At 39.5% G+C, this 14,809-nt stretch overlaps 1 protein-coding gene across 1 annotated transcript in view; it reads right to left on the bottom strand.

Annotated features, from left to right (window-relative positions):
• CFAP47 (cilia and flagella associated protein 47) overlaps positions 1-14,809 on the bottom strand; it is a 186,097-nt gene that overhangs the window by 61,848 nt on the left and 109,440 nt on the right. Inside the window, exons 50-51 of the mRNA XM_033146380.1 lie at positions 13,885-13,998; positions 7,926-8,023 (exon numbers count right to left, since the gene is read on the bottom strand). Coding sequence (XP_033002271.1) covers positions 7,926-8,023; positions 13,885-13,998 — 212 coding nt within the window. The remainder of the gene's footprint in view (positions 1-7,925; positions 8,024-13,884; positions 13,999-14,809) is intronic.

Raw genomic sequence — 14,809 nt, 5'->3', positions numbered from 1 at the left:
TAAAGCTTAGGCAGGAAATTTACTGCCTTACAAGGAGTGTGGTATATCTTTGCCTGTTGCCCTTCATAAGACCCCTTGCATTTACAGAAAACGGCAATTTAGACTAAATATGCATTTAAAGCATTTAATGTTTTGCAGATGGCAGAGTTATATCCACCTAAATCATTCGATAGCCTTGCATCAATAAGACACATTTTAAGGTTGCAATGAAATACTTTAAGGCTCAGATTAATCATTTTACTGCTGTAAACAAATTTTAGAGTCCCATTAACTTTTTACCACTAAGGGCTTCATAGCAAAAGCTTGTAAAAGGAGCTTAAGATAAGAGTTAAGGAACAATTCATTATTTTTAAAGAAATCCTGTTCGATGAACCTGGCAAGAGTCTAAACACTTGTTAATATCTATGAGCAGAGCAATGCTACTCTCCAGATCCATTAACAGGGGGAAGATAAGATTGAGCAGAGGTGCCTTTTCCCTTACAGCAGAGGACCTGCCCTACCCACAGATAGTCCAACAGGGGCTGAACTGATGCTGGTGGTTATTTCACAGGTAGGAGCCAGTGTTATGTCCCTGAAATGAGCATTCTGGGGGATGGGGAGAATGGAGACAGCATTGGATTCACAGAACCCAAGGCCCTTTCATTTGCTGAGGAGAACTCAGGAGTTCTATGCCAGCCTGGATCTGGCGCATGTAATCTCCCCACCACATTGTGGCCAATGAAATGAAGCCCATGAAAAACAAGGTTTTCAGTTGCACTTATTCAACAAAACGGAGTAATAATCATAAACAAAGCAAAGCAGACAAATTTCAACCATGCTACTAGGATTGTTGAGTGAAGCTTGAAAATATCATACTTGTCAGGAATTTTAGCTAATGCGCCTGGAAGCTCTTGACGATGAATACTAGGGATACTAGGTGCTGGAGAAGGGTGGAAATGTTGGGGAAAGATTGTTGCCTTTGTAGCCTACTTGTGGGTTTCCAAACAGGATGCACAGTTGATGGGTCTCTGGCTAGGACCAGAGGAGCTCTTATATAGGGTTGCCATATTTCAGACAGTGAAAATCCAGACAGAACAGTTGAACTTTTTTTAGTTTTGCTGAAAAATTTGCAAAATGTTTGGCAAATTTACAAAAAATTAAGTTTTTGAGCTATTTTTAAGAGAAATTGCCAAAAACGACGCTGCCAACATGGGTTGCCATATGTTCGGATTTTCCCAGCCATTTTTGCAATTTCCGCCTGACTCAAGTATTCCAGATACGTCTGGGAAATTCTGGACGTTTGGCAACCCTATCTTAGACTTTTTTCACACTGCTCTGCACCCTTTGGGATTTTAATCTGCATGCTTATAGCTTTAATATTTTCCAGCTATCAATAAATAAACCAAGTGATAAGATAATTGGCTCAGGAACATGTCTGTCGGGAAAGTAGCAAAGCTGTCTCACATTTTCTACCACTTTTGAAGTTACTATAGAGTTTTGGAATGCTCCAGTTTTCTGCATATATTAATTAAAGAACTGCTTCACAAAGAAAGTGTGGTCTACACAAATTGTTAATATCTCTGCATCTGCCAACATTCAGCTCCTTCATAAGTGGTCCTCATTTAGCATGTTTAATTGAACTCCTATTAAATTTTATATGGAATATTTTCCCAACATTTGGAAAGCAGAGACCTTTTCCTATGCATTCTTGCCCCTTAGGGCTTAATTGCAAAGATTCCATGCAAAGTTGTTACAGTGTTAATATTGTAGTTTAAATTCTACTGGTTGTTATCTAAACTACAGAGTTTTGTGTGAGGAAGCATTACAAAGCACTCAACATATTACTCTGAGCTACTAAAAACATAATACACTGCAAACCTATTCACAAGTGTCTTTTTAAAATAATAGATGAAATGAAATACTGTATAGCATTTTTAGAGATATCATTGAATTGAATTGCTAAACATATCTTCAAATGCATACGTTGAAAAAGGACTCTTGAACTGTCTCTTTACCCCTCCTGGTCATTGTCCTAAAAGAAAGTCTGTAAAATAGGGCACTACAAAATTATATTTGAAATAACTAAGGAATCTAGGTTATAAACAGGGGTGGAGCAAGGGGACGGGGGGCGGTCCGCCCCGGGCACCGCCCTGGGGAGGGTGACACTCTGCGATCGACGGCGCGGCAACTTTTAAAAGGCTGCAACGCACGAACAGCAGCACAGCGCCTTAAAGGTTGCCGCACCGCACGGAATGGGTGCTGGCCGATCGCGCCTGCCATCTTGGGTGGACTGCGCTGCTGTTCGCCCGCTGCAGCCTTAAAACGCGGCGCGGCGCGGCCCGGTGCAGGTCAGAAGGGGTGCCGGCGATTGCGCCCACCATCTTGGGTGGACATGCACAGTCCACCCAAGATGGTGGGCATGATCGGCCGGCACCCCTTCCGACCGGCGCCGCGCTGCGCCGCGTTTTAAGACTGCAGCGGGCGAACAACAGCGCTGCTGTTCGCCCACTGAAGCCTTAAAACGCAGTGCGGCGTGGCGCAGTGTCGGTCAGAAGGGGCACCGGCCGATCACGCCCACCATCTTGGGTGGACTGCGCATGTCCAGACATGCGCAGTCCACCCAGGAGGCTGCACACGCGTCGTGACATCACGACACGCGGGGAGGGGTGCCTTGATGTTTGCTGCCCCGGGCGGCAGATTGGCTCACTCCGCCCCTGGTTATAAATATATCTAATAAAATAAATACATATTTTGGTTTGAGGCCTTGTTGCAATAAGGTATCATTCAATTACCAAGAAGTAGCGAAGGCTTACAGGGGTGAAAGAAGTAGCGAAGAATTACAGGGGTGAAAAGGAGCTAAAGTTCATCTAAGCCATGTCAACTCTCTGCCTCATAGTTCTTCCTTCCATAGTCAGCAGTTTCAATGCATGGTTTTCCATGGCACCTGCACAATGCTGCAACAACATTTTATATTGCTGTAGTAATTAACTTTGTACTAATGTAAAGAAATGTGGTAAAATTCAAGCAACTTTTTGAAAAATAGTATGTCAAAATCTGCTTCCAACAACAGGAAATTTGCTGAATAACCAAACTGTAGATGTTTGCCTCATATTAAGAACTCCTGCTGAGCAAACACAATGGTGAGGATTTTTCTTCTTCAAAAAACAAACTGTTATTTCCCTAACATTATCTCCCACCCACCCTAGTTGTTTTAAACCTTATGATGCATTTAATTTAGCTCTCAGAAAAAATGCATAAGCCCAGAGCAGTTCCAGACACTGAAAGAGAGTTACTGCACATTTACGTCAGTGAAACAAAACTTGTCTCCATTTCAACATCTTATTCAGCAAATTAGTTGTTGAATTTCAGATAGCATTTCAACACACACCAGGTTTTATGGAATTGTCTCTACTACTGTTTTAAATCAACTTTCAACTGCATTAATTTATGCATTTGGCATTAGGCCTATAATATTCAATGGGATGATTTTATGTTTAAAGCTTACAGAAAGTACTGAGCTAATGACAAATTAACAAAAAATGTTCTGCTATTTGACATGTTAGGCAACTCATTTTCATGAACATTAACACACGTCTAACTATTCAATGAATAGCCCTCTGCTGACTATTTTTCAGTCTTCCCAGGTTTATTTGAAGACAGTAGATATTTTATGATCTACACTAGCCACCTAGTGATGCACCAGAGAATTGATTAATGTAGTATTTTGCAGTCACTGTGTACATATCAAATATTTTCACACTAGACATAGCTGTTTATTCTCCTTTTGATAGTTACTGCTTATGATCTGTCAAGATGATCTGAACAAATTTATTTGCTATACAGAGCTTTTAGTTAGAATGATTAACAGCAGCCTTCTCAAAGTTGAGATATTTCCTCATCAGTCATCCTACCATTGTTGTTTCACAGAACATTGCCAGGTGTTGTGAAGTGCACAATTTCTACAAATTAAAATCCACCTTTAAGATGTGGTTCTCAACTCTGATTTCAGAAACATTATTATTATAAATATGCCAACTCAATTTGAAGTTTATGAGAAAATGTCCTATCATTTAAAATGACAAAAATAAACATTATTAGTTTCTCTACATCCATAACGATATGCTCTGTAACTATATTGAATAGGTGTACATTTATAAAGTTATCAGTAGGACTGTCACTTAGTTTAATGTAAAACCAATTTATTAAGTAACAATTAGCCCAACCCAGCAAGAAAAGAATCCTTAAGCAGATGATTGGGGGGGGGGAGTAGAGAAAAACTAATAATATTAATAATACCAAACTGAAATAATTCAACACAATAAAATCAGACAGCCTAGAGCTGAAGAGCAGAGGATAAAACTTTGAACCAGCAGACTAAAACAGAAAGAAGAAGAAAAACAACTGGAAATGAATAAAAAGCATTACAAACAAACACAGAGTAGAAGGTGGAGATGGGGGATTCTGCAAGAGAACCTTATATAGTCTAAAGGAAAAAGAAGAGGAAACAAATGAAATGATAGACAAATAAATCAAGTAGGTGTTGTTTGCTGAAAACAGAAATAAATGAAGAAATAGATAAATAAATCACATCAAAAGCTTTACCAATGAACCAAGGGAAAGGGAAATGATCCTGTACTGACCTCTCCTAAAAGTTTGCAAAGTAATACAAAATGGAAAAAGGAAGAGGGGGACAGCACAAATTGATACAAGTGCTGTTTTTTAATTGTTAAGAAGCAGAAAAAGATTGGGAAGGATGCCAATAGTCCACTGCTCTTATAAATGCCTTGATTTCTAAGACAGAATTTGCAGGTGGACAACCACGTGAAAAATATGGGCTGTTGGCTGACCAGCAGGCGGCAGGCCCACCCACTTTCCCCAGGATAACAGGAGCTGAGGTGATAGTGAGCCAGGCAGGAACTTCAGAACTATTACCTAAGTCCCTGGCTAGTGAAATGCGAAGCAGAGTTTTCCTAGAGCAGAGCTTTCCCAACTCTTCCATGTTGGTGACACACTTCAGACGTGCGTCATTTCACGACACAGTAATTCAGTTTTACTAGCAAACTGGAGGTTAAATTAACCCGTTTCCAGCTCCAGGAGGAACACAGGGAATGTTTTCGCAACACACCTACACTACACACTGCAGTCGACATGTTGCGGGTTGCAACACACAGTTTGGAAAGCTCTGCCCCAGAGGCTGTAGGGGGGAGGGAAGTCAAGATAAGCCACTGTTCCTTCCTCTTCCACCAGAGGTAGCTTCCGATGGATCAGAGTCACTTTAATAAACAGTAGGAACTCTGAAATTCTCAAAAGGTACACTAGATCCAATCCAGTATATACTGAATTATTTTGGAGGCAAGAAGGATTTAATAAAGCAAGCAGACTTTGAGACCCTCAGGGCTGTTGGCTACCCTGCCAAGGCTGCTAAACTACAAAATGATTTATATAACCATTTAAATTTCATGTTGTTTTTACAACCTATGGTCACACAATAAAATTCTACTACAAAAGCTACAGAGCAGAGTATATGGAGCTAAATCATCATTCAAGGGAGACTAAGGCGAGAAAATGAGAAAAATGAATCCAAGATCTAGTGTCTAGGATCCAGAATGGTCCAAACAGGAAATGAATTCAGGGGGAAATGGAGGAGGAAGTTAAAAATTGAATTGAATAGTGAACTAACCTCACAGGGAAATAAACAGAAAAGAAGGGGCAGAAGGGGGTGTGTGAAACCATATAAATAATACATCTAAACTGTTCAGGCCCAAGATGGCTGGTTCAAAGAAAGTGACGTAGAGCAGCTAAAAACAGAAAATGGGACCTACTCAAAGCAATAAATTAATCCTCTTAAAAAGATGGCAAAAAGGCAAGCAGGCCTTCAGTAGCCTCAGAACATGCAAAAATCTATTAGCTAAACTTGAAACTAAGCAAAAATAATATTAAGCAAAGAAGTGAGTGACCTCTAGCACTGGCTACAGGCTCCCTTGAAACCCCCATTAATTATCTCTGCTTTTCTGCATTCTACTTTTCCTCATTACAATTCAATTATGAATTGGTAAATGATAGTCATGGGGCAAACACCTGCAAAAGCAGTTTTCCATTGTTTTAGAGGATGACACGATTCCAAGTCTTACTGGGGCACAGGGAGACTCATGAAGATCATCCAGTGCTGCTAGCCACATCCAGTAACAGATCTTGTACTTTATCCACACTGGGGTCTTAGCTCAACTACAGCATGGTCATGATTCTGCTTCTCAAACTCCACACAGATATTTCTTCCCTCAAGACAGACATTCAAGCCTACTTCAGGCATGAGGAGAATTTCTTGACCAAACTTTCCTTACATTCCTTCTGGGGTAATCATATTTACAAGTACATAGATTTGCTTCCCAAAATTTAGCTCAGCAACAGAGATGGTTTTGTTGGGTTCCAATTGTTGTTTTGTGCATGCCATTCCAATGCTTATTTACTAGAGTGGTCTTTTTTGTAACTGGGATGAACCAACCCACTGTCTCAGTACACACATCAGAAAGCAGAAGCAAACATGGTGTTAAGAAAATATATTGGTATGGTTATCCCTATACAGTATTTTACCATGCAAAATGCAGCCCTCCCCACCACCTGAGCTTGTATGCAGAGAAATAAAATGGAAATTGGCCCTTACTGAAATTTGCACTCATCATTTTCAAAAGTTAAGCATATCTGAACATCCTCTCAACAAACACATTTTGTTTGCTTTTTCACACACAGCATGATCACTTATTATTAATATTTTAACAACACATTTCAAGAACGACATACATTCTTAGAGAATGTTTTCAAAATTGCACATAGGAAGTAGGTATTTTTGTTTAGTTTTTCCATTTCTTCCTGAATAGCTTTACTATTTTCTCTTACTGTCAAAGAGAGTGCAATGGTTTGCATATTAAAACAAACACCTTTCTGTTTCAGCTGCAGATGTGGGCTGTTGGGCAGCTTACATAAACAGATACTAAATTTCCATAATTCATTAATGACTTAAACCTACTGAAATAAAGCCATAATTGGAAAATACCTGTAAAACAGCATACTGTCAAACAATCTGTCAGCTATTTTTATGCTGTCTGATAAAAATCTGGCTGCTGTTGAAGGCAGAGACACACCAACACAGCTCTTTAAAAGCATGCCATCACTGGAGTTTTGCAGAACACCATGATCTCATTTAGCAGGATTATTGGATTTATGACCTGTGGTTTCCCAATTCTGAACACGGTACGCTCAACTGTGAGTTTTGATTTCAGATAAACACCAAGTCACATTTAATATTATTCTCATTAACAGTTGTTCTCTTCCACTCTTCTCATACAGAAACTACCTCCTTAATTTTGATCATTTTTCCTGGGTCTGATATCTTTTAGGAAGGCATTCACTGTACGTTGACTTCAGCTCCTAAACCTCCATTTATCTGTATGGTGAAAATTCCCTCCCTCGTTTCTAAAAGTGGGGCAAATCAATCTGTACTGAAAATCAAGACTAGGTCATATACTCTGCAAGAAGAGCTTTTAAAAGGGGAGCAACACAGAGAGAGAGAAAATGGTGTTGTTCAAAATGTGTATAATGTAATTTAAAGGTTTTTGTTCTTACAAAGTAATACTCATACCTTAAACCAGCACAACTTTGTATAGAAACACCCCAAGTATAAGCACTGACAAGCTTCAGATTACACCAAACTGACTTTAGCTATAGTCTCCAATGCATGGCTTCTACAGTACATTTTACAACCACCTCCTTCAATGTGGTGGGCATCAGCTCCTCCTACAAGAAGGCATTAACCATCCCCTGCCTGGACCCACCTAGTCAGTCCCTTCTTGCAAGATCTTTAATAGCCAGGAAGGACAAGAGCCGAGAGAGCATGCAAATTATCACATGAACCTATCCAAATACACAGCTATAAGTGAAAGTAATCTTACCAGAACAGCGCATTCAACGTGTATCGTTTTTTCTGGTGCAGCTGGTATACAATCTATTTCCAGGGAAAACCAGACTTTGCTGTATGGCGGACTTTGTCCTAAACAGGTCAAGAAACAAGGAGGGCAGGGAGGAAACACAGTGAATCTTGAGTATTAACTGAAGACTTACCGGTATACAGACATGAAATAATTTCCTGTATGGAAAGTACTTATGTCCCTTAATATCTAAATATCTAAATTCTATAGCCTTGGATCCAAATTGCAACTTAGGGGCATGCAAAGCCTTGAACTAGCTCTGTGACATTCAAAATATTTGAACCAAAACAGTTTAATGATGGAAATGTTCAAGAACCTAATGTCATTTATTTACATAGTCATGTATTTGAGATACATTTTTCACTTACATTTAGAGTACAATACAAAAAGCCAAGAGTTTTGTCCACCTCCTTTAAACAAAGTCTTGCCCATGAAGCATCCATTAATACTTTTCTCACCATCTAAAATCACTATCTAGAGTATGGTTACCAAAAAAAAATCCGGGGACACTTTTAAAAAAAATTACATGCTTTATTATCCCTAATTACATCTATACATCCGCTGTTTTGCTGTCTTGAGAAGTCCAGAGGAGAGAAGCCGGGGTGTGTGTGTGGAGTTGGAAGCAGAGTTTGAGAATATGACTGTGGGTTGATCACAGAATCACAGATCTGGAAATGACCTCTGAGGGGCATCTAGGACAACCCCCTACAATGGAGGTACCTCAACTCAAACAGCCTCAACTTAAAAGAACCTAAGGCTTCCCTGCTCCAATATGACTTCTGCAGTTCCCAGCCATCGGGGACACACTCTCGTTCACGCTCTCTCTCATGCTCAGCTGCCCGGCTCTGCGCCAGCTCCACCACCGCTCCAGTTGGCTGAGGGGATCGAAGTCATCTAAACCCTCCGCGCCTTGCCCAGCAGAGAAACCACACACCTTGTGGGCTACTGTGCACTGCCCACCCGTGACTCACGAGCCTCCCCTGATCTCCTGCCCCCTTCCCTCTTGGTTTTGACAGACTGGGGGAGGCAACAAACCCTATGCTTCAGGAGAGTGCATTGTGCCTAGGGTTGCCAACCCCCCCCCCTAGAAAAACGTGAGTGGGAAGGTAGTTTTTGCAAAGGCAGAGGTGGGTGGGGTGATCAAAGAGTGCGAAAGAAGGGCTTTGCACCTTGTCCGGCAGAGAAACCGTGTGCCTTGCACCCCTCCTGGACAGCGGCCCACCACTTGCCTGTAACTCCTGAGGGCCCACCCAATCTCCCACCCCCTTCTCCCTTCCTTTTGACAGATCGGGGGAGGCTCGGGAGTCACAAGCGGGTGGCCGCATGGTTTCTCTGCTGGGTAAGATGCAAAGCTGTTCTTTTGCACCCTGTGAAACTCTCAAAACAAGGCGGCAGGAGATCGGGGGAGGCTCGGGAGTCACGGGTCGCAGGCAGGTGGCCATTTCCTGGAAGGGGTGCCAGGCACACAGTTTCTCTGCTGGGCAAGGTGCCCGTGACTCCCAAGCCTCACCCGTTCTCCTGCCCCCTTCCCCCTTCGTTTTGAGTATTTCACAGGGTACAAAAGAAGAGCTTTGCACCTTGCCCAGCAGAGAAACTGTGTGCCTTGCGCCCCTCCTGGGCAACAGCCACCCACCTGCAACCTCTCAAAATGAAGCGGGCAGGAGATCGAGGGAGGCTCGGGAGTCACGGACGGGTGGTGCACCATTGCCCAGGAGGGACGCAAGGCACACAGTTTCTCTGCCGGGCAAGGTGCAAAGCCCTTCTTCTGCACTCTTCAATCACCCCACCCACCTCTGCCTCTGCCTGCACAAAAATTATCTTTCCACCCCTCCAGCTGCATATTACTCCAGGGGAGAAGGGTGTCATGTTTCCCGGGGACATTTAATGAAATCCAGGGACATTCCAGGGACGGAATTTTTCTGGGGACAGATTTGCAAATCCGGGGACTGTCCCCAGGAAATGGGGATGTCTGGTAACCCTAATCTAGAAAGAGTTGCTCAATTTGCAGCTGAGGGTCAGAGAAAACCCCAAGACAACCTTTGATTAGTCACGTCCGCTTTCCCAGCAATAGGGAGAGGAGCAACATCAGTGGATGACACTGCCCATGGCTCAGGCTCCACCTGTCTCATGGAAGTTCTAGGATGGGTGAGGTACTTGCTGGGGTTACAAAAAGTTACTTAAAAGCCCAGCAGGCCAGCCCAATTAAGACTCCTTGTCCCCACTACTCTACCAGAAACAGAGAGAAGTTACAACCTCCTTCCCTCTAGGTCTGCTGTCAAGGACAGGCAGGGTATAAGACTGCGTATGGGAACTGGACCCATTTCTTGCCACATTTATAACTCCCCATCATCACATTACAGTAATTGGATATTAGTAATCTAAAATTTTGCTCGTGACATGCAGTTGCAGTCCTTGGGAAACAAACATTAAGAGGCTGAAATTTTCAGAACCTCTTAACAAAATCTTCTAAACATGTACTCCTCAGAAAACTGAGATCGTTGTGTTGTGGGTTTTCTTTCTTTTTAATCTGCCTTAAAGCATCATGCTATCACTTTTAGTTTGGAGGTTCCAGTTCCCTAACTTCTATAAATTATTTTGCATCAGGTAATTTTACACAGCTTCAGTATTGTTGCTTAAATATGTAGAGAAGTCATGTTTAAAGTCATACAATTTTTTAGCCAACAACCTGCAAATTATGCTATTCATATATCAATGTTTCTAGATTAAAAACATAAGAATCCCCTTACGTTTGTGGCTTGGAGCTACACCAAAAGTAACATTCTCTTGTTTAATCCAAAAGAAAAACATTTTTAATGGTAATTATATCTAACGTATTTATTTCAGAATGTGACACTGACACACACACACACACAAACACACACAAACTTTATATGACATTTATATTTAACTGGAAAAGGAGACATGCCTTGCAGGATCAGACCACAGTCTGCCTATCTACTGTTCTGTTTCCCACAGTAGTCAGCCAGACTCTACATGTTTATCAAGTAGACTGGTGAGAATGCAACAACAAAACATCTTCCACAGCAGGGAGCAAAACAGCTTTTGAATATAAATGGAATAAGCTTCTGTTTCTCACCCAGTGTGATCTATCATTCTAGATTCTACCATTTCACACCCACCTACGTGAAAATACATAGGCAATAGGAAATCGTAATTTTCTGGGGTCAGTATGTGGGTCATGTAACTTACAGGAAATGTATTGTTGGCTGAAGTACTGAAAACAAGCCAGAGGAAAGCTGTACAAACTATAGAAGGAAGAAAGCTAAGTTGGAGAAAATATGTATTTGGTAAAAATAAATCATGAGAGTTGGTTAGATTGGTGAAGGAAACTAAGTGGAAATAACACCACTTGATTTTAGGTAAGAGGTCTTTAAAAAAAAATCATAGACCAATGAAAAAATAAATTAGAAAAATGTGGACTAGCAAGTGTGCACCTTATGTGATTTTCCTCTGGTTTGGCAAGTTGTAGCCAAAAATAGCAATTAATGGATTTTTAATAATAGGTGAGAAATTTATGCTTTATTTATGATTTAGCAAAGGGTTTGGGGCATTGACTGTGGTAAATATATAAAATACCTTTATTGATAATTCAGGTGTTTACTGGCCTGCCTATATTTTTAGGACTTGTGTGAATCAACCTCAAAATATTAGTCTGTTTGGATGTTTAGCTTGTTTTTAGAGTGAACCCATCATTATATAAAAGAAGCTAATTGTGCCTGCCTAATATAAGATTCAACTGGGTTGGTTTTTGTTTTTTTAACAATTTCATTGTGATTATCTCAGGGAGATAATGCAATGCCACTCCAGTTTAAAATCTGAATTACCTACATGAAATAACCCCTTAAAACAAGTATTAATTTAAATCCATTAATATTAACAATAAGACAGCCCTAATTACATAAGCATCCCTGCAATTATAGAGAACAAAAAGCTGCAATTAGGCAAATCATACTCAGCCACATACTAAATGTACATTTGATATTAATGGGTTTTCATTAGAGTATTCTTTTGGAAAATACAATCTCAAACATTCCCAGAAACTGCTAATAATGAAATAAGGTTCTGAGGGAATATATCACATGACACTAAATATAAGAAAATATAATGTCCAACAAATTGACCAACATAATTATTTTAAAATTTGATAGACCACAATAAAGCAGCAGGTAGTAAATAAATTTAAAATGTACAAATTTCAACTTAATCTTCAAAGGAAAACCTGGATTAAATATTCCAAGTGAATAAAACCTAGGACTAGATAAGTCTGTGATTCAAGTTTGATTTTTGGTCCTTAAACTAGAAACATGTACAAGGAGATTCCAAGTTCCAAGTGAACTAATTTGTTAAAAGTTATCAGCCATTCTTGTTTATTTTCTTTGCAAAAGGTTTGTTTTAAGAATATATCATGTCCCCTTCGTTATGTTATCTTCGGGGGGGGGGGGGGAATCACATGTTGTTATGTGGTATCATAGCAACTCAGAAAGACTACACATATTTGTCAGTCGTGATTGCTAAAAAAATATTCTCTAAGAAATAATATTCCTATGTGGAATGCCTGATCCCTGGCATTCAACATCAGTAAATGTGTACTGTGGTCAGAAAGTTGAAAAAGAGACATTTTCCATTAGCCATTATATCCTCTCTTTTTTTCCTTTGCAAAACATAGGATCCTCATTTATCACAGCAGTTACATAATGCATTTTTGTCACTGTCTTATGAAATCTTTCACCAATTTGTTGGGGTTTTTTTTTGTAAAGGTTCTGGTATAGCCCTATAGTTTAAATAAGATCCTTCTCTTTTCCCCATTCACTCATGCCCAGTTTGCATTAACTACTATGCCAGTTTCACCTCAATGCTATTGCATAACTTTTATCCCCACTTATGTATATCAACCTTATGTTCTTTCTTTCACCCCTTCTCTCCCTGCACTGTATAATAGTCTGCACTTCGAGTTTTTCATTTTCTCAGGGTCACTAGAAATATAGGATTATAGGCCAAGAAATAGGAATAATCATACTTTTCTCTATACTGCAAAAGTAAAAGGAACAAAACACAGTTGTAGTAAATGTGTGACTAATTGCATCAGTAACATATTCAAATTTAAGATGCACTGTAAACTCAAATAACAACATGTGCTGTAATAACATATAAGACCTTTGCTTAAAATGTTTTGTAAAAATATGAGAACAAATTACTGATGACAAATATTATGCACTGTGAAAAACTACATGGTTGATGTTATAAAATATGCATTGAAAACAAACTATCACTCAGTGTTGCAAAAAGAATTTGGATTTAGAACAAACATTTGAATGATTCAATGAAGTTTGCACCAACACAATGTGAACTGAATACTCATACATATGGTTGCTAAAACAACTAAGGGTCATGTAGCACCCTAAAGAGTAACATATTTATTGTGTCATAAGTTGTCATGAACCACACCCCACTTTATCAGATGCATGATTGTGACTTGCAAAAAAATGACACAAAGCCATTTATTTTCAACTGAACAGTCACAAACATTGCCAGGTTTCCACTCGTAGCATAGTAATGATTTATAGTTCCAAACTGGTTTTGAGGACAATTTAAACTGCTCCCTGAATGAAATATAATTTTAATGGAAAGGTTTTTATACTATCCTGATATATTATTTGATCTAAAAAGCCTCAAGTTTGATTACTGGCAATAGTGTTTTAAATACAAACAAGCAGTTTGTATTTAACCTAAATAAGTATGTTTCTCAAAACAAAAAAAGACTAGTCAGCTTACATCCAGGCAGTATGCATTATTTAAAAAGGCACATGGTTTAGTGTATAAAATATGCATTTCACTGAAAAATGAATGATGATAGAACATCCACACAGACTGATAATGAAATTACCCATAATAAAAAACCTACCAGTGTTTGCTGCATTGGCTTTTTTCGGTAGTGCTCCTGATAATTTCTGAGGGAACTGTACACCATCTGTCTTCTGTTGCTGTCCTCCATCTTCAGCAGCAAATACAATTACACCTGAAACAAATAGTTACCAGATGTTCTATTAATCAATGCATTCATTTCATAAGATGGCCTGATACCCTCATGCCACCCTGCTTATCAGACAAAATCCATGTTTTTAGCTTAATTGAATTTTTGTATTAGATATTTCATTTTGGAGAAATACCTGGAATTGGGGCCTTCAAATACGGACCATGGCTTAATAAGCTTTAAGTAAATGACATCCCTTTTCCAGTTCAAATTTTAAGGCCTGACCCCCAAAGTAAACATAATGTTGTTTACCTTTTAGACATAGTTAGATATAGGGGGGCTGTGCTCCCTTCAGCACCACGCCAGTATGGATTCTGCCCCACCTTTCTACTGTCAATTGTGGTTAAGCAAAGTTAATACCTTCTATTTTTCCCTGTTGTAAACTTTTATGGAAATCAATCCCATTTACCCTTTGTAACAGAGAAGTCCCTAGTGAATATGTCAACTTTTGGAAATCTCATTCTGAAATCTAAAGATCAATTGAGCACCTGGGCTCCAGTTTGAAGGTAGGAGACCTTTACAGATAAGCTATATAAACAATTTTTTATATGAAAGCAGTACTACAATGAAAACTCAATAACAAAAGAATTTGGAATTTTAAAAGGGAATTTTTAAGCAAACAAATAAAACTAAATATTGTATTGCTTCCCTTTTCAGCAGTAATGTAAAAACTCAAAAAAGAGGGGAATATAACTTTATGTCTGTAATATCATGTATAACAGAGTAAAAGACACAACACGATATGCAGAAGAAACCATATTCATAATTCTTTGCCCAGCCACATTTAGCCAGAATA

This window comes from Lacerta agilis, chromosome 4 (genome assembly GCF_009819535.1).
Source record: "Lacerta agilis isolate rLacAgi1 chromosome 4, rLacAgi1.pri, whole genome shotgun sequence".
NCBI classification, from domain to species: Eukaryota; Metazoa; Chordata; class Lepidosauria; order Squamata; family Lacertidae; genus Lacerta; species Lacerta agilis.
Note: the sequence above shows the minus strand (reverse complement) of the source record. Positions and strands in the feature narration are given on the sequence as shown.